At 40.5% G+C, this 20,456-nt stretch overlaps 1 protein-coding gene across 1 annotated transcript in view; it reads left to right on the forward strand.

The window, feature by feature from the left end:
* The window catches only part of LOC124063434 (chemokine-like protein TAFA-2), a 68,760-nt gene that overhangs the window by 25,449 nt on the left and 22,855 nt on the right, over positions 1–20,456 (forward strand). Inside the window, exon 2 of the mRNA XM_046397101.1 lies at positions 8,630–8,730. Coding sequence (XP_046253057.1) covers positions 8,631–8,730 — 100 coding nt within the window. The 5' untranslated portion in view covers position 8,630. The remainder of the gene's footprint in view (positions 1–8,629; positions 8,731–20,456) is intronic.

Consider the following 20,456-nt stretch of genomic DNA (forward strand, 5'->3'; position numbering starts at 1 on the left):
CAAAGTAATGTTCTAATTCTAGGATAGTAAAGTCAAAATGATATAAAACAGAGAAAAACAGACCTAAGTGGGAACAAGAGAATATTTGGTGTTTTTGCTTGAAAACTGATTTCAAATCAGTTAGTCAACTGATCGGTCAAATTCCAATAAGAGGTAGTACAAGCAGAAAAGAGGGAGAGAGAGAGAGAGAGAGAGAGAGAGAGAGAGAAATGGAAGGGGAGGAGAGACACAGTCTAAATATACCAGCTGAGGGCGGTGGAGAGGCCGGCCCTCTGCAAACCACAGTGTGATGAAAAATTAAGATGGAAGGCACAGGAGAATGGAGAGCACAGAGAGGAGGAGAGGGGGGGGAGGAGAGAGAGAAAGTGCTTTTACTGCCGGTCACTTTAACCTGTCTGTCTGACAGATGGACAGAGGAAATCAGACTACGATTATAGTGCGCTGGAAAAGTAGAACCCGCTTTCTTCCTGCACTAGCTCCACCCTTTTCCAGTCTGCACTACTTTCACAGACTGAGGCTCAGTCGTTCCTTATTGTTTTATACCCTTGGATGAGACCCATACTGAATTTCCTCAATTTCTAATGTTGCTTGTTCAGCAACCATGTCAGTTCTTTGTAATAAAAACCTTTACTTTCATCTGTTTTCTCACTTTGCACAACCACCTCTACACATTTGGCAACACAGGCTAATAGTATTGGATGGATTTCCAGTTTGCTCATCTCACACTCTCCCAGCCAAGATGCCACAATGTCAAAAAACCTGCATCGGAATTGAATTAAAGAAGCCATTTCTCCCCCTTGAATTATATTTTGGAACGTGCTCTCTCATGCCTGACGCTATCCTCTCTCAGGGACAACACAGTGCAGGCCATTTGCATTTTGCTTTAATATATTTCCTAAATTCCAAAGCTTCAACAGATCCCCCACTTTGCATTTGTTTATTTAGTTCAAAGTGGGGTTTTTTTTTCTGTTATTGCCCAAGAACCTTGCAGAAAACTGAAGTGTAGTCAAAATGTGATAGATAAATATGAAAGTGTTGTGCTGTGTATTCTATGGAGGGAAGGACTTTGATGTTATTTTTGCAGTGTTAAGCCAGCTTATAGCTGTAGTGTAGCCCGCGCCTGTAGGTGAGGGCTGGCAGCTCCCTTTTTCTTCTATTGTCTGGTGCTGTCGGACTTGTGGGTGATAGAAAGGCTCAGACAACATAACTTCGTTTACCACCTGGATCTGCACTGTCAGCAGACACACTGCGACGACATGTTGTCTGTGTGGTGTGTGTGTGTGTGTGTGTGCCGCGCGTGCGTGCTTTGTTTGTGTTTGACCTGAGGATGTTTTAGGGGCGGCTGTGTCGTGTGTGGACGATGGATTTGTAGTGACATCAGGATCGTACCTCGCGGTGCAGCGAGTTCTCCAGGTTAGCACGGCGAGCGGCAGCCAGAGACAGAGCAAAAGAGGAGGGAGATAGATGGAGTGTGACACCTTGGGGTCGAATCAAGCTTTCGGGATGTGTTGGGGACACAAATGTAGCAGCAGCAGCAGGCAAAAGCTGATTTGAAAGATGGGGATGTCATTTCTGTGCACTCTGCTGAAGTCATAGAATACAGTTAACTAGTGAAAGAGTGATAAGAGGCACTGGAATGAAGGAAGAAAGGGCCAAAAGCTTCCCACTCGTCTTTTTTTCTCTCTGTTCCTTCCATTTTCCTCCCTGTTTCCCCCCAGCACACACACACACACATACGCGCACACACAATGTTGAGTTTCCACAATGCTTGTTAAATTGGAGGCTTAATTTGGAGCTGCAGGCTTTCACCACAGGTCACATGGAGCGAATTTATCCACAAAGGCCAAACTTTGGATTTCATTAATGAAAACACACACTCATGTACACGCGCACACACACACACACACACTCCTAGCAGAATCAGGGAGGCCTAATCAAGCTGAAATCTCCCGTGGTTGCAATTAGGTTTGGAGAGTCCTAACTCTGGCTTCAAAACAAACCCTTCCACTAAGTCACGGGAATATAGAGATTTCTTCTGACAAACCATCATACAATTGTGTTTCATCCATTCACATTCATTCATCTTCTGCTGTGTGCTGACTTAGTCATCACACATTTGTATTGCCTCAGCCGCAAGTAGCAGAAGTACAACACACCTGCTAGCTGTCATGATATAATACGTAAAATACGTTCAAGTTATCCAAGGTTTTGACCATAAAAAATATTTAGAGAGAGTTTAGCACAGTCATGTTATATCTGAACAGTAAACTCACAAAGGATGAGTGGCTATGGACAGGCAACTTTAACCTTGCTTAAAAAGTATTTCCAAGTTCAGAAACTGATGCATCAGTAGGGTTGGGTAGATGTCTGGTTTTGCTGGTTCTGTCCGGTGTACACGCTTAAACCAGTTTGATCAACCTGACTGAACTGACATTTGACAGATGCAGGCATGGAATGCTAGCAGCTAGTTATCAGGAGCCCCGAAGCCAATTCGCTCAGCATTACCGGGTGCTGCCTCTTGTGATGTACTCAAGAGTTGTACACACAGTGCTGCTATACTACTTCGACTCACATTCACCATGCAACTAAAAACAAATCAGCATAAGGCAGCAGGGTATTTTCCCTGGGCTCAGGTTGGTTGACAGGATTTTTCCAGCTCCAGTTAAACATATTTTGATAAAGTAATCCTTTATGTTATTCCAAAATACTAATTTTATAGTGAAAATATTGAGTACAAACTACAATCAATTGTTGTCCAAATTCTCCCTCCATGCCCTCTTCGGAGCCTTTGTTTGTTCCCCTCTGCTTCATCCTTTTCCCACTGTCTTTTCTTCCTTTACTGCGCCTCTATGAACTCGTCTCCTTACCTTTCATCTTCCCTTTCTATCATCTCTGAGTCCTTTCCGTTCCTCTTTGTTGCCTCTTGACAATATCAAACCACATCTTCCATTTTCTTTTGATACAGTGACTTTGAATTGCTCAACAAGCTATTGAGAGCATCCTGATGACCTTAGCCAGGGTGCCACTCCACAGGATAGTCATCTCACTGTTAAATTATCAGAATGAATAAGATCCACAATTGTTGTTCCCAATTCATAGTCATACAAATTTATGGTTAACTTATATATATGTGAGTGAGGACACACACACACACCGCTAATTTCACCGCTAACTGGTGCAGAATTCTTTCCTCAAGCTTAATGACAAAATTGCACAGTAACAAAATACAATAGTATAATAAGACGAAACAGTACTTGGTAGGTTTTAGAATACTTTCATGTCTATAACTTTGTACATTGTTCTAATCCAGCTCATGTTCACAAACAAACCTTTTACAAACAAACCATGAGGGGTAAACATGTTACAAGGATACGAGGGATGCAGGAGTTTTTACTGTCATTACAACTATGTATGTGTAGTACATAGAGCACTGAAACAACGTTCCTCCAGGGTGCTACATGAAGGAGTACACATATTGAGTATAAAAAAATAAAAAACAGATACAAAAAGCAAAAAATACACCCACTAGCAAATACGAAGACTAGACAAACAGTGTAGAGTGAACCGTGTGACATTAAAGTGACAGTATGGTTAATAAAATGATGGTATTGATAATAAAGTGATAGTATGGGAGTTAAAGTGAGTGGCGTGCTGGTAAGTTTTTTGATTGTGTGCATGTGAGTGTGTGTGAGTGTATGTGTGTACTTGTGTCAGTCCTGTCTCTGGGTGCTGAAGTTATACAGGCTGACAGGTAACTTGTTGATTGGACAGTTTTGACTAACCAATTGAACTAAAATAACTATGGGGTATTCCTGTGTGATAACCACATTACAGGTTTGTTTTAAGAGAACCAATCAGGTAAGGCATGACTGCAAGTCAACATGGTCTTTACTGCAGCAATGCAGACACAGATTAAAACCATTTCCTAATATTAAAAAACACCAATTCCTCCAGTTTTTTCTTGACAAGAAATAAAATAGTACCACTATATATCTTCTGATAACAAAATCACTTCATGTTAATTGCCCCAGTAACTGATGTAGAGAGTACAGTCATCCAATTTTCCAAATGGCGGATATCTCAGGCAATGGAAACTCCTTGAATATTAATGCATTTCCACTACATCTTTCTCCTTGACCGCTGGGAGATCAACCAGAGCTCATATGCCCATGAGATGTCTGTTCGGTTTTAGCTAAGATGCATACAAACACACACGTCCACGTGCACACGCACGCAAATACAGATTGGAGATATAGAGGGGAAGCTGATCAGCTGCATGGAGCGGGGAGGGCATTCCAATGGGACTAATTAAAGGGATGGAACAGACTGCATAACTCATCTGAGACCACCACTCTTTCTCCAGCTCTGTCTCTTTCTCCTCTCGCTCTTCCTTTCTCTTTTGCTCCTCTGTGTTCAGCTAATGAAAACTACATCATCCAGGGTTAGAGGATCCAATGCCGCCTTCTTACGGGTGGATATGATCTGAGGAGTTTTGGTGTCTACCATTAGGCTGTGACAGTATGGATTTTTTCTTACTGCGGTGAAAAAGAAGTGTATCCCCACAGTTCAGTGGTTCACACCCAAAGCGCCTCCTGCCATGGGCTCCTACATGGGGTCATATCCATTTCAGAAGCTTTACAATCCAGCCTTGAACTGCAGTGTGTTTTTGGAGACTTTGTAAAACAAATAAATGATGATAAATCCCACACTGAATGTCTTCTCTGATTATTAATCCGTTTTTCTATGTTGGAAACAGTTACTGTTGTTCGTCGTCCAAAGTCAATCCAGCGATGCCTTTGATGACTGACTCAGTCTGTTTTTGAGTCTGTTGGCTGATCATGTGGTGTTATTGAAGTTATGCGAAGTGTCCTACGCCAACAAGCATCAGAGTTTGGGGGTCTCATCAGCTGGTGTCAACTGTGTGTCTTCACCGTCAGCACTTAGAAAGTTAGAAAACTGTCAAACTTGTCTAACTAGATGTTCTGTGTCCTCGGTTTGGCTTTGAGTGGCTATGTTTGCTCTCGAGATAATCTGTCCTTTGTGCTTCACATTGGTTTTAATAACCAACATGGTCTCGGACATGAGACACAATGGTTTTGAGCTGCCCCCGGGAAGACCGAACATTAAGAATCTGTCCATTCTTGATTAAAAGCTCTTTTTTTGCTTTTTTCCCCCTGTCTACTTTTCTTTTTAGAGCATGATGTGTGAAATTACTTTTCTCTAACTCACTTATTTCTGACTGACTGTATGTCCCTGTCTTTGCCCTGTGTGTACATCTATCTCACTCTCTGACTGGACCCGATTTGATTGGCTGAGTACCATCACATAAACCAGTCTGGTCCATTAGGGCTGTAAAGCTGCACTGGTTAAAACAGAAATGCTCTGCCAAAACGTCATAATTATCAATAGTTTAACTATTCAACCGCATTTAGCCATTTTAATCACAAGGTGGATGTCATCCCTCGTCATCCCCCTTCAAATTGTCTAATGACCATTGGACATGCGCAAAAGAAATCCCCTCATGTGTTTAATGGATTGTCGCTCCCCTTCACACATGAAGCTTAAGTGAAAAGTCAGCTGTAAGGAAAGCACAGCCCAGACTTGCAAAATACTTACAGGTGATCATAATGTTAAGATCTGGGTTTTAAGTCTGATGATTGACTTTTCTGCATGGAGACATTATCATTGAGGAGAGAATCGAGATGGATATAAGAATCGATTTCCCCCGCCCCTCCCGGGTTGTTTGTGAGTTTGCGTGTGTGTAACCGTGTCACCGTTGGGTGCTGAGTTTGATACTGATTGAGAGTCAGGCTGTTTAGATGCTATTGATGAGAACCCCATGTTCCTTGGCAGTCAGGCACACACACACACATGCGCACACACACAGCTCCCCGCTTCTTTATCTCTCTCTCTCTCTCTCTCTCTCTCTCTCTTTTCCTGCTCCTTTCTGAATCCATTTCTATATTACACACCCACTCATTCTGCGGCAGACAGACCAAACAAGCAGCCAAAATGAAGTGGCACTGCATCATCACAAACACTGCTGTGTGTCTAAATGAGCTGGAGAGGAAGCAGGCAGCGTCTGTGCTTTGCTTCCTAATTATTTACTACAAGCAGAGCATAGGTGTGGACAGGAAGAAAGGGCTAAGAGGGGAAGGGAGGGCGGTGGACTAAAGGAGACAGAGAAAGAGATGAATGGGAGAAAGGACGAAAACAGACAATAAATTGTATATGTGTATGATACTCTGTGTGTGTGTGTGTGAGAGAGAGAGAGATGCCCTCTAACCAGAGAAAGCCTTGGCTCAGCCTGTCTGGCTTTGCAGCTTCTCTCAGCTTGAGAAATGCCTGGCTGCATAGCCAGATGAGTCACACACCGAGCTCAGAACTCAAGCCAGGGCTCACCACAGACACACACACTCCCTCATGGCAAAGCACTGACACACACATGCACACAGATGTATGCCCGAATACATGTGCACAACTGAACACGTCAGCACAGACCCCAACCAGGTGTGTGTGTAATCTAATCTGCACTGAGATAATCTGCACAGACCCTCAAACAAACCTGGAAAGTTTGCTTTGTTTTACTTGTATCATCACAAATCTGCTCAAAAGCATTTCACAAGATTCTTTCATTTTTTCTGCTCTACACATTCGCTGGCTTACTTACAAAAGTAAAGCAACTCCCATGAAAACAGCAACTCCAGTGTTTAAGTGTTAGTAAATTACATTCACAGTCACTTTGTTGATTATGCTCCCAGTCTACAGTGTTCATTGTAATGACAGTTCCTTGCCTGTTTCAAGAAGAAATGGAGTAATGCTGCACTTTATACCAGAAAAACTCCAAATCTTTCTCCAGTCTGGGTAAAAGCTCCCTTGCCGAGAAATATAAAGACAAAATCAACACTTGGAGGTGTGGAGAGTCTGGAGTAGGAAAAAGAGCAAGGGTATACAAGCAAGAGTAGAAGTGGCAGCTAACGGAGTTGAAATGTTCTTCCTCAGATTCACGCACCTCCTGTTTATTTTCATGTCAGCACGATGAAAATGGTTGTATCTTACTCTCATATGTTTGCTTTTGTTTTGTGTGCCTCCTGCAGTTATTTATTCACATGCTCACAAACCGATATGTATGTATGTACGTATGCAAGCCTACTCACAAATCAGAGTTGGTGGAGAAAGTTTCTGCTGCTCAGTGCTCAGAATATAAAGTGCTTTAAGCATATGCATTCATGCTCACCGCGTCAATGTAAACACCTGTCAGCATTTGGACAGGCACACACACACACACACACACACACACACACACACACAACAAGAGGTGTTGCGTGTTTAGAGTATTTATTCATTGCTGTTTGCCTACTAGAACAGTATTGGAAATAAATATTAAAAAACACATTATTAAAACTACACGGCTGAATGATCAAAAAGAAAAAACCAAAAACACAATTTTTGGTTGTTTTGTATTCTATTAAACTTGCATTTGTTTGTAACAAAGTTTTCATTATTGTGTTTTTGGAAGAGTTTATTGTCTTCTTTGTGTGTGACTGTTCTCAGCAGACACTGGCCAGACCTGAGTAGGCGGTAACAGCTTTGGACTGCTTTGCTTTGGATTACAATACTCTATTTGCAAGCAACCAAATTTACAAATGCTTACAGTTAATCACTGGATGGTGACAATGTAGACTGTATTAAATTGGCTCATTACTGTTTCTGATATTGTTTTCCTGCTTCCTTCCAAGATACAGACCAAATCTACAAGTAGTGGTAGTCTGCAAGCTTCTGTCTTTCATCCCTTGTCTCTCCCTCTCTGTCACTCACCATTTCCCCATCTGTTTGAATGTATTTGCTGTAAACAATAATTTCCCTGCACAAATATTGTTTTCTTCGGCAGGGCAAACAGGGACTGTAGGTTATATGCGCATGTTGGCTGTGTCTGTATGTTTTACAGTTATCTTGGAAAGTTGTCTAATTTTCTGCCTGTGTGCTTTAACAAGAGTCTACTGTCGTGCTGTGCTGTGAGTCTGTGTTAGCTAAATGCTAACATGCTCAGGCATGCAGTCTTAAACCAAAGACAACAACTAAAATTTTTATCTGCTGGTAGTGCTTTGTGAAAAGTTAAGGATCACTAAGAGCATTACATTTCACTCTGAAGGGAACAGGAGTGTGAGGCCCAAATTTCATGGCAATCCATCAAATAGTTGTGAAGATATTTCACTCAAAACTGCAAATCTGGACCTCATAGAGGTACTAAAGACAGTGGATCAGGAAAGTTATTAAAAGCCGTCATCTGGGAATCCCAATTGTGTGAACAAAATGCTGTCCCTCGCCAAGTGGGAGATATGGAGATATTTCATTTGACCTGCTGTGGTTGTGTCTGACAAGTCACCCAAGTCATTAGGATTTATCTTCTGGGGACGATGAATGTTTGCATAAACCTTCATGGCAATGCATTTAATAGTCATTGTGGTATTTCAGTCTGGATTGACACATGCACATTGCCATCCTGGGGTAGTATATCCTCATTTACATAGCAGCAGTTGAAAAACCTAATGAAGGTTACAGTATATTGTATTCCCACTCTACGTGCTTTCTCTAACAGAGTATGTTTGTTTCTGTTTCTTTTGGGCAGAATGCGGGAACGAGGTCCGTGCATTTGTGGAGTAGGTGTATGGAGTCTGCTGCTGTCCCTCTGTCTGGCCTCCCTCACACAAGCACACAGGAGCCACACAGGTAGGTAGATGTGTGTTTATGTCCATTCATGTGTGTATGTGGTGTATATGTGCGTGTGCACAGTACATATTCCTGTCACTTGGTCAGTGTCTGTGTTCAGCATTTATTGTATTGGATCTGTTGTTGATTACCTCTTCAGGCAGCCTCTGCAGCCAATTTCTTTTCACATGTTGTAAAGTTGGAGCGAATAGGCCATGTGCTACCCGAGGGAATGCAGAGGTTGGATTCACAATGAAATACGGGACCACAGAGGCTGGTTGCCAAGAAGAACACACAAAAAGTTTTTTAATAAGAGGAAGGGGAACACAAGTAATCCAACAAGAAATGTCTTCTCAGTTCAGGGGCTTTCACGTCTTTGCAGTCCCATCATAGTGGGGTAACGCTTCAGAATGCCTGTAGGTTACAGCATAGACAGCAAGCAGTGAGCTTTATGGATTAGAAATCCCTGGATGTGTGATATCCGTCTCATGTGGGCCAAGTGGCTGAGTCACTAGCATGATTGAGCCCTGAGGTCTCTTACTACTTTCCAGTTCATTTCTCATGTGAAGGTTAGGTGTCTTTGCCCCTGTGGTTCACGATGATCAGCTGTGTGTGACACGGACAAATAACCCACCTCCATCTCATTTTATTGGTTGTAGTAGCTACCATCCAGTACAACAAACCAATAAGTTCTACATATATGGAACTGAAACTCAGTGTACACCTGTGCAATCAATAATAACATTGTGTAATTTAGCTGACCAGCTTTTAAAATACACTTGTTATTGCAGGGCTCTTTTACTGGATTGTATGTGGCAGCTCAGTGTACAGTTATTTTAATCTAATTTTTGATGGTTGTTGTTTTTAGTGTTGTGTTAATGGAATAAATGGAAAAAAACAAAAAACATTTATTTGTATTTAGAGTGCTTTGCATTATTTTTGAAGGTATTTGTTCATAAGAAAAAGAATTAAATTGTTGATAATAGCACAAGATGGAAAGTTAAGATGTCACCAAAAGTAATACAATTTATCCTAAATTTAATGGTAACCTATTCAGTAGCTTTAGAGATATTTCACACTGATGGCAACGAAATAAAGACATTTAAGGGACTTCTCCTTCTGGTGGAAAGGATCCTTTTTCTGAGAAGGAGTTGGAATTTTATCTGTTGTGGAATCATTATTCATTAAACTATCCTATAAATAAAATAGAAATTTGTTCCATATTATGATATTGGGCATGGAAGAAAAATGAGTCTGTCTATTGATAAATAAAAACAAAACTCCAAATGTTGTCTACATAAACCCCAAATAGCAACTGAAGCCACATTCAAGTGTGCACATAAACAATAAAGAGGGAGATCTTTGGAGCTCCAGAGGTTTTGAGGTTCCTCTGCCATTTTGACAGGGGTTGATGCCAGTGTTACAGATATAATCACTAAGACAAAGAATGAAAGAAAGAGAGAGAAAAAGAAAGAAAGAAACAGTTTTATTTCAAACTGCTTCTCCAGATTTGTGGAGGAAGAAAATAAGGCAAACCAGGGACGTGACTAACATATTAAAAAACATATCTGACCAAAATAAGTAATTGACATGACAAAGTCACCGAAGGATAAAACCATGATGGACAGTGATGGCTTAAAAATGTTAAGCTCTGCCTTTGGCTTCCATGCCGTGATAAAGTGCCGAGCAACAGCTGCCCTTCATTTGAAGTGGTTGTCGTTGTTTGTCATTGTGGTTACCTCATGTCTAACATCCGTGATGCTAAAGACATTTCTACAGCAGTCAGTGTATTGCATATCTAAACATCCGTCTTGTATTAGCGGATGACTGAAAGAGGAAAATTATGTTGGAGTCTTTTCTTTATTTCTTTTATAGGAATGTCATGTTTTCAACAAATAGCAGACCTGTCCTTTGGCCTTCTATGTAGTGTGTGTGTGGTGGAGTGATTAATGCGATAAAAAAAAACGCCCCCCCTCCCATTAGCTGGCTGATGTGCCCTTGAGCAAGGCACTTAACCCCCCAATATGCTCCCCGGGCGCTTGATGCTGCCCACTGCTCCTGTGTGTGTTTCACTGCATATAATTTGCCGGGTGTTGCATGTGTGTGTTCAACTAAGGATGGGATAAATGCAGTAGTAAAATTCAGTATGTGTGTATGTAAAAATATATATATACTGCCAATAAAAGTTGAACAATTGACTTCTTCTTCTTCTTAACTAAAAAAAAAATCCCATAATGAAACAACAATATATGGTTCTTTGTTTAGGTGTAAGTGTTTGTACGATATCTGTGTATCCCCGCTAGAAAATGGCTGCTTTGAACTACTTCTGTGCGTGTGTCATCTATGGCAGTGTGTAAGATTGACTCTGCTCTTCTCAGGCTGCCAGCCATTCTTGACAGGGCAAGGGCGAATATTTTCAGAAATGCGAGGATGGTGAAAAGACACAGAGAAAGGAAGGAGATGCGCTCTTATTGTGGAGCATCACTGGGCTTTCAGTGAAGTGCTGAGGTCTGCACAAAGCCACGAAAACACTAAAGAACCCCGGGTGAGAGAGATGAATAGCGAAGTCATAAGATAAGATAAAACTTCAGAAGCTGCAGCTTTGTGTCGTTGAAGATTTTGTCTTGGCTATTTTATCGTACTATACTCTGAAATAGTCTAAGTAATGGTGGTGTTGGTATTTTAGCTTGACACTGTCATAAGAGTGTGTATGTCTGTGTGGGAATGTGTACCATCTGTGTGCTCCCGTTAATGGATGATTGATTGTGGAGTAAGTTGTAATCAGGGAGTTACAGCGTTATCCAGTTGCAGGTTGTCTGAGTGGGAAAAAACAGACGAGTAATCAGATAATTAGTGATAGAATGCCTTAGGTCACTTCAAGGTTGACGTTCTTACACACACACACACACATATATGGTGGGATGTCAAGAAAATTTGTGTATGATATTACCGGGCTGAGGGAATGATTGGAGGGCGTGATGGTTGCTGCAATTACATCCTGCACTGCTCTCTTCTTTCACATAACTCAACTGTAGCTGAGATTATACCAAAGACATGTTGTGTGTACGCCTGTCTGGCTTTTTTATCTCTCAGGCCAGAGCAGAAAAAGATGCTTCTCCTTTGCCATCGGTGCTTCTCCATCTGTTAAACCATCCATCCTCCTGTCTCTTTCTGTTATCCACATGCTTTATTATGCACATCCCAACAGAACTGTGTGAAAGTTCCAGGCTTTATACCCAGACCACAGAGCCCTAACACTCTTAGTTGACTACAGATCTCCTGCAATGAAGAGCTCTTAGTCGTACACAAAGTCCAGGCCTTGGTTACACGTCTCAGTGGCTTTGCCAATAGTCTTGGAGAAACAGCTTGGTTTGGATTTTGAAGTAAAGCGGAACGGCGATTATGCTGATCACTTCGCCACACACTGTTGAGTCATTGATTCTCAGTCTATAGGCTGCAATCACTGTACATCGCCACTGATTACGGGCTACTAAGAATTTAACTTACTCTGAAAGGTGCTTGGTCTGCCAGAAAGGGGAAACAGAGATGTGAGGACAAAGATGTATAGGGATGCTCAGATGCATGTGTTAAACCACTCTCACACAAGCTCAGGACATGTGCATTCAGTCAGGCACGCAGACAGGCCTGCAGTAAATGCACACGGAAAGACACACACAAACACATGCACACACACCTACATGCATGCTCACTCAAAGAGGTTCTCTAATGTGATGTGCAGAGACAGGCTGTCTCCCCTGCTTAGAGGTTGCTCCACGCTGGAGCTGCACTCCATGTTTGGCGTACAGCACGGCTCCATATGGCTTGTGAAAAATTCAACCTGAACATTAGAAATGTGAAATTTTTTATGCTAACAAACATCCCAGGATTTCCTACCACTCTGGTCAAAAGTTGGAGAAAGTGTGTTTATTTTAGTTGAGAAAGACCAAGTCATTGAAATCAACAAATTATAATGAATGAGAAAGATAATCAAGATTGTAATTTATTGTCATTCAGACTCTTGCAATACTTTATGAAGAAACCAGTCCTGTATGGCTCGCAACTGAGTTCATATTGCAGCGTATGAATTCTGTTGAATGCAATGTTAAGCGTTAATGCAGGAAGTAGCATGAGTGTAGAGTTCACAGTGGTGGATAAGCGTGTTGCTGTGATTGGCCGACAAGTTAAGAACAAAGCTTCCGATTGGTGGACAGACTCAATCAAGGCATCATGAGATTGCCAGTAGTCGGCTAAGAACCACAATAGCAACATTATGGTTTCTAAAAACTGGAAATGGAAAAATAATCAGGAAAGACATTCAGTGCTGGATTTATCATGATGGATTTTCTTCCAAAAAGATGCTGCAGTTCAAGAACGGATTACAAAGCTTCAGAGAGCAATACGATCACACCACAGTCCACAGTTCAAACAACAAGAACAACAAAAAGTCTCTCATTTCGCTTTCTAGACATATTAAACATCTGTAACATTATGTCATTAAAAATTCTATATCTTTTAAATCAACTGAAATTTAACCTTTTAACATGAATCTGTTCTGATGTATCGTCCAGCAATGACTGTACGTGACCCCCCCAAAAGGCACCTGCAAAAGGTCTATTCTGAGACAGCCAAATCCATAACATCTCTGTGTGTGCTTGTGTGTGTGTGTGTGTTTAAAAAAGGCTTAGACACTGTGCATGTTGGCACTACACACCTTTTCTTCTCAAATGCATATGAGTGAATTCTATTTTTTTAAACATTATTTTATTACTATTTACTAAACCTGAGAGTTTGTTGCCTTGTGACAATATGAAGAACAGCGATGGCTATACACACACTGAAACGGTTTAGATAAACAAATAGAACAGAAATTGCCTTCACTGAGAAGTTGGAAAAGGGAATCTGTATTGAACTGCGTATTTATGATGTACTGCAGCAGTTCTCAAAGCGGGTGCTTGGCCCATCCTCAAGGCACCTCAGGGCAAGATCTGTTCATTTCATTGATCATTTGTTGTGCACTTTTAATAGCATTTCACCACATTAAAAAGGCAATATTCAGCCTATAATAACAATATTTTATGTAACGTTTTCATAAACACACAAGAACTAAGGAATAACAAAACAAGACTGCCAGATTAAGAACATAGTCAGATATACAAACCGTGTCACCCTTCTGCTGTACAGTGGTGGATAAAAGAACATTTTCTCAAGTACTGCACTGAGGTTCAGTTTTGAGATATGGTTTTATCTAAATAACTGTTTGAAACCAAAGGATATTTCATTAAAAAAAGCAAAAATTAGTGAAAAGTCAAAAAAAAAAAAAAAGATTTATGTAATAGAACTCTTTCCAAAATCATAAATCAGTTCACAATCACTGCAGTTTTATCTTGCAACCTTTTGGAGGGGATCCAACAACTGGGGCGGACACCCTTTTTGTTATTATTATTATTGTTTAGTTAAAACTTTGTCTATGTTGACCACCACAACAGTGACATGCTGTATGAACACTGATACATCAGTATTAACAATCTACTAATGTCATTTATTTTAAATATATCAGTCACTGGGGACAGCACTTTTATTATTGATATTTTAGGTACATTTTATGAATGATACTTTGTACTTTTACTTACACAGTGTTTGAAATGCAGAATTAACTTGGAGTATTGTTACACTGTTGTATTACTACTCTTAATTTTACTAAATGAGAAGAAGTTTCATAAGGAATGATATATTGAACACTTAAAAGTACTTTTCCAGTTAGTCTAAACACATTTTTAGTCGAGGCAGGTCATGATATGTTTAAAAATTAAAATGTTGCTCATAGCAAAATATTTCTCATCACCAAATTAGAATTACAATACATTTTGTCATCATGATTTCCACTGCAGACAACATGATCTTTGTCCCACTGCCTTACAGCCTTACAACAAAGATACCTGTTAATTATGATCCGTGCATTTGTTCATCATTACGGGTGTTATATAGCCTCTGGCTCTCCCTGTCTTCTTTTCTCCCTTGCTGCACTCAAATTGGTGTTGACAAATTCCAAGGAACTGAATTTGCATATACTAACCTTCGCCAATCAGTGTGTCCTTGGTAACGCATGTGTTGTTTTAACCATGATGTATTCAGTTATGAAGGTGCCAGGAGTGTATCTGATAACTGGCTACAGGCACTCTGGCCTTTTGCGGTCTATCACAGGATAATCGTCTGCGTTTATTCCTGCTCAGACATGATTCCACTGCATATTCAGGGGATGTGGAAATGAGAAATACATTTTTTAATGTCTGCATTGCAAACTGCCTGTTTGCTGAACTACTGAACAAGAGGGTCACAAAGCAGTCAAAATGGCTTTTCTACCAGGGGGGAAGTGTGTTTATAGCTGTTATTTTCCACCAAGTGCAGAAAATGAATATCTATGAAAGTAGAAAGGTGGTGCCAGACAGCGAGATGCACTCTGCTGGGAGGCAGAGTGATTCATGACCAATGCCTGAAGAACCAGGTCGACAAACAAACAAAAGCGGACTGTGAGGGTGTGATCAGGTTACTAAGGACCAGCCGTGCGCTGTGAATATATCTAACTATGTAAATGTGTCTTCTACTGTTGCCAGTTGTTTAATTGTTTTTCGGGAATTTTAGGGTGATTCTACGGGATAAATGGGTTCACCCCATATCTCAAGTTCAACAATCTAAAAATGTAATATCGTGTCATGGGAATATGGTCATGGTTATATTTCGTATTGTTTAGGAATCCATGATCGTACAACAGATGTTTTCATGAAAGATAATGATCAAGACTATCAGAAGTACAGCAAAAATACTGTCTTCCATGTTCATCGTCCTACTTTAACGTGTGCATGCAAAACATAAAATGTGACTGACTGACTGTGACCGTCATTTGGTTTGCAGGTAACTGGTGATGAAGATATGAAGATGTGATATTTTGAGATATTTCACAAGACGGCGGTGCTAGATAAAAAGCTATGGGTGACTTGTAGAGAGTCGGGATCCTTGGTTCATTCATCCTGATGAACGATCATCTTTACCAGATGTCACTTCAATTGATATATACAGACATTTCACCGCAAAATAAAAATGTCAAAAGTCAAGAAACCCTCAAGTTGAGTTAGTCATATATAAGTTAAATTTCAGTCTGGACCATCATGGTGGACCAACGTAGCATCTAACACATCTTAAAATGTCTTCTTATCAAATGAAAATGTAGAGACGAGAAGTTCTGTAAAGCTACCATCAGGTCAAACGATAGTGAAAGAATCAAACTCAGAAACCCACCACAACAATGTTTTCTTGAAAAACACAACAGCAGAGACCCTAAGAAAGATCCCAAGGAAGATGCAGATGCTTTTACCTTTAACTCTGAGTTAAAGATAAAAGCATTTACTGTGTGTGTCTGGGCATTATGGTCGCTGTCTGCCGATGTGTTTGTTCTAATTGGTGTAAATGGAAAGTTTCCACTGGTTGAATGGTGAGATTACCTCATTGGGGCCCTCTTATTGCATTCATTAGTGCTAATCGTTACCTGTTAGCTCACCAGCCAACCCGCACAGGGCCAGCCTGGTACATCTGTATGGTTTCTTAAGCAAAACTAAAGCCTCTATTGACTCTTTGCCTTTGGTTAAGCCACTGTGTGGAACTTGGATGGCAGCAGTGCAGATTAACATTCTGGCAACAGACTAATGGGAGACATGTTTAAAGCGGTAATGACTAATTAAGCTTGATTTTAGTTTTCACAAGTCATAAAGTAATTCACTTTCCATTAAATCCATGAGTCTTTTGGTCTTTGAGTTTCCAAATCTCACTTCGTGCGCCATTCCTCTCTTTTGCCCTCTGTTTCATATTCTCTCCTTCCTCCTCTTCCCAACTTTTACTTTATTTCACAGCTATTAAACCAGGAAATTTCAATCAGGTAGCACAGCGTGAATTTCTGCAGGGGCAGGAGAGAAACAGTGAACTTTTATTTAATGCAGCCGTTCTTTCTTTTCTCCTCTCCACCTCCATCTCGTCTGTCTTTTCTTCCACAGCTGAACTCAACCTTGGCTCTTTATAGTTTATGATTCAATTTCCAATTTGTCCTCTAGAAGTATTTGCCTGGTGGGCGGCGTAGTGGTTTTGTTCTTATATGTTTGTACAATACTCGCCTTTGGTATTCATGGAAACACAGTCTTTCGGATACATGCATTTGAATTTCCAATTCTGTGTCTGCAATTCTGTTGGCTTTATTTTACATGAAAGTCACACTGAGATAGAAATCGCTCTTTCAAGTAACCTCTTGGCAATCAAGGAGAGATGCTCTGAAATATGTATAACCAGCACATACCATTTCCTTTTATTAGAATCAAGGATTACCAGAGGAGCTTACTCTGGCTTTTTAAGGTTGCTGGTTAATCACACCCCCTCAGACAGAAAACTATACGTTGAAGTATTGGAGTCGTCCTTAGTCTATCAAGGAATATAAATATATTCCTCACTGTGCAAATGACAGGGAGTATTAACTTCCACAGAAGAATACAAAAATGAGAAGGATTACGCTAAAATCTCTAAAAGAAAAAAAGTAAGTCTAACAGCCATGTTAGATGCTTTTCCCAAAGTTGCAAATTGAGTACATAATGCCTGGTTTTAAATTTATTGTCTCATAGTCCTGAACGGTATGTGACTGTGGTTGCTTGCCTTTTTATTAGCGTTACTATTATAATTTAAAAAATGGTGGAAGGTCATTCCTTTCATATTCACACCCTCAGGCAGTCAAAAATAATCACTATTATTGAAGTAAACTGTTTCATATTTAAGAGTATCTATTTATCTGCTTAGGTTATCTTGTGGTCATCTCTTCTTAACGTTCGCTTGCCTTCTTATTAAACTCTGGTGAAAGTCACATCCAACCCGACAAAGCTTCCCACACGGCCCAAAGAATATTAATGAATCATCCAACATCACTCACCAGTGGGAGGGCCCAGTCTGTCCTGACAGTGATGGTTCATACTTCCCCTGTTTTACAGATTGAGATTATTCTCCTACTCCATCCTCATTACTAGGCTAATCAGGCTTAAATAAATGTATTCCTTGTATTCAAAGGACCGACCTCATGCTGTATGCTTAGAAAAATTCTAACCCTTGGGCAAATGTAGTTTGTAGCCTGACTGATACTGGATTTTTGAGGCTGCTAATCAAAAGTGTAAAAATCTGGAAATGAGCTACAGAAATTTTTTTTAATGCAAACACAATACAAAAACAAACTATCTTGATAATGTATGCACAGCGTATTGGCTTAAATCTGTACGAACATGTATTTCACCATATATGTGCCTTGATGCCACTCCTACAGATAAATTTAGATTGAAATTCACCTCATCCCACTTAATGTGGCCTGTGACAAGAAACCAAAGCACAAAGAGTACTTAACACAGAGAATTTCTGAAGGTACTGAAGGTACTTTTGTTTGCTATTTATATAGATGACACCAGTGAAATACACGACTCCTCAAATGTTACTGTGTAATTTGCAAACACTCGAGCTCTAAGCATACCAAAGTGCCCTGCTTTGCCTCCTTGGGGTATATTTTCGCCCCACTTTCCTTCCTTTCATTCCCCATGCACACAGTTTCTGATTTATGTTGTCAAGATATTCTCCAAATGGCCAGATGTTTGGTAAGGAAACAAATGGCTGGATGTTACCTTTTGAACCTTTTAGATATTTGAGACAGAGGCCAGAATCTATCCAAACATTTTGTTTTCTCAGCCATGTGTATATTTGTAACCAAGAATGATTTGGACAGATTAATGCTATTACATTGTGTATCATATGTTTTTTACCAATAGCTTCTTTGGTAACATGATTGTGGTTGATTCTGTTGGCTGACTCTAAAGTAGAAAAGCCTTTTTCCAGAGTTTTCCCAGTTGATCTGGCACACTTGAAGCAACGTGAATAATGAATGGAACATACTTATCCTATATGGGAGCTTTGTATATGTGGTCACGGAAAATGTGGCCAGTTTTCTCAAACAATCATTCATCAGGAACAGAAGTGTTTCCATTAGGTTCATGCAATGATAATGGACTTGCACTGTTAGCAAGCAGCCACTAATGCTGGGGAAATTTGTAAAATAGAAAAGGTTAATTTTGGAAAAAAACTGTAGTCGTTTGTATGTGTGGCAGAAACACAATGAAGTAGCCAACTGAGAACAATAGTAGAACCAAAAACCGAATATACAGCTTGATATCAACTTGGCACTGTGAACAATCTCAGCGTGCAGTCTCAGATGTAATTCTATTTTGGTCGCTCTAATGCTAATGTTGACACAGTAAACATTACGCCTATGACTGTGCTACTGTGTGCGTGCACTGTGGAAAGCAGCGTTAGTATTCTTTATAGCAGCTGCAGAGCCATGCACTGATGGATGGGGTGCTCTTTACTTTACTGATGTTCTGTGATCAATGCTGATGCAAGGAGAGTGTGTGTGTGTGTGTGTGTGTGTGTATGTGTGTGTGTGTGTGTCTTTGGGGGGTGGGGGGTGAGACAGAGAGAGAGAGAGAGAGAGAGAGAGAGAGAGAGAGAGAGGGAATCTGCTGCCTCTGCAAATCTCTCTCTCATTCACTCTCTCACCGTCTCCAGTCTTTTTGCATTAATCCTCTCCTCTCTCGTTGAGTTTCCCACTCTGTTGATCCTGCCAGTATCTGCATATGCTACACTCTCGCCAACATCATCGCCTTAACAGATATGACACAATGTTTCCTTGCATAGCATATGCTGCACAGGGCGACTTTCAGCAGATTACTAGATTCTAGGTTAAGCACAGAAAGTTGGTTATGTGGAAAAGTGTGTGTGTGTGTGTGTTTGTTCATGTACAGCCCCATTCCAGCACAGGCCTTTAAAGAGGACACAAACATGTTTGTCTAAATGTCCAGCCTGGCCTCTCATGTTGCCTAAATGTGGTTAAGAGGCTTTTATTTTTAGTCTTTTGCTGTTGTGAGTTAAATAAAACAGCAGTAATGCAGCTTCACTAATCCTCTCACACAACTAATCCTAGCAGAACACCACTGTAAATACTCTGTGGGCTGCATTAAAGCACAAATCACTCAATCCCTCACTGAGTGTTTTATGCTTATTTTGGTTCAGATTAATAGAAATTCTTCAATTTTTCATCTATGAGAGAGATGTCCCGGAAATAACTGGGCTTGCTCTTGGACTTTTAATATTTTCTGTGTGGGCTTTGTATGTGTGTGTGTATTTGAGCTTTGCACTGAAATGTGCTTGAGTCATAGTGCTCACTGGGAAAATCAATACAAGACTCTGCTTGCTTGAGATGACCTGTGCTAGAGCTTCACTGTGCTCTTCACACACAAAGGTCATGACACTGCAGCTGCCAGTCAACTGAATATTGCGTTGGCAGCTTTAAACTGTATGATGTATCATCAAGGAAGTGGATGAGGATTTCCGTCTGCACTTTTACCCACTGGTTTGAGTGTTGTTTTGTGTTGTGGTGAACCTAAATCAACTGTATCATCTCCTTTCCTTTGTGTGGTACACGGGCCTCTCTCCACCAGCTTCTTCATTGTTATTCCACTTGCCAAACAAATTCTCCACCAAAATAACAAAGCAGTGTGAATTTCTCCTCGACTCAGCGACATCTGGGCTCAGGTTGGGTTGTGTGCCAACAAAATGTAATTACAAGGACATGTTAACCGCAAGGTAACCCAATTAATCAGAAAATGTCTCCTTGATAATTAAGA

Source organism: Scatophagus argus, chromosome 8, assembly GCF_020382885.2.
Source record: "Scatophagus argus isolate fScaArg1 chromosome 8, fScaArg1.pri, whole genome shotgun sequence".
Taxonomy (NCBI): domain Eukaryota; kingdom Metazoa; phylum Chordata; class Actinopteri; family Scatophagidae; genus Scatophagus; species Scatophagus argus.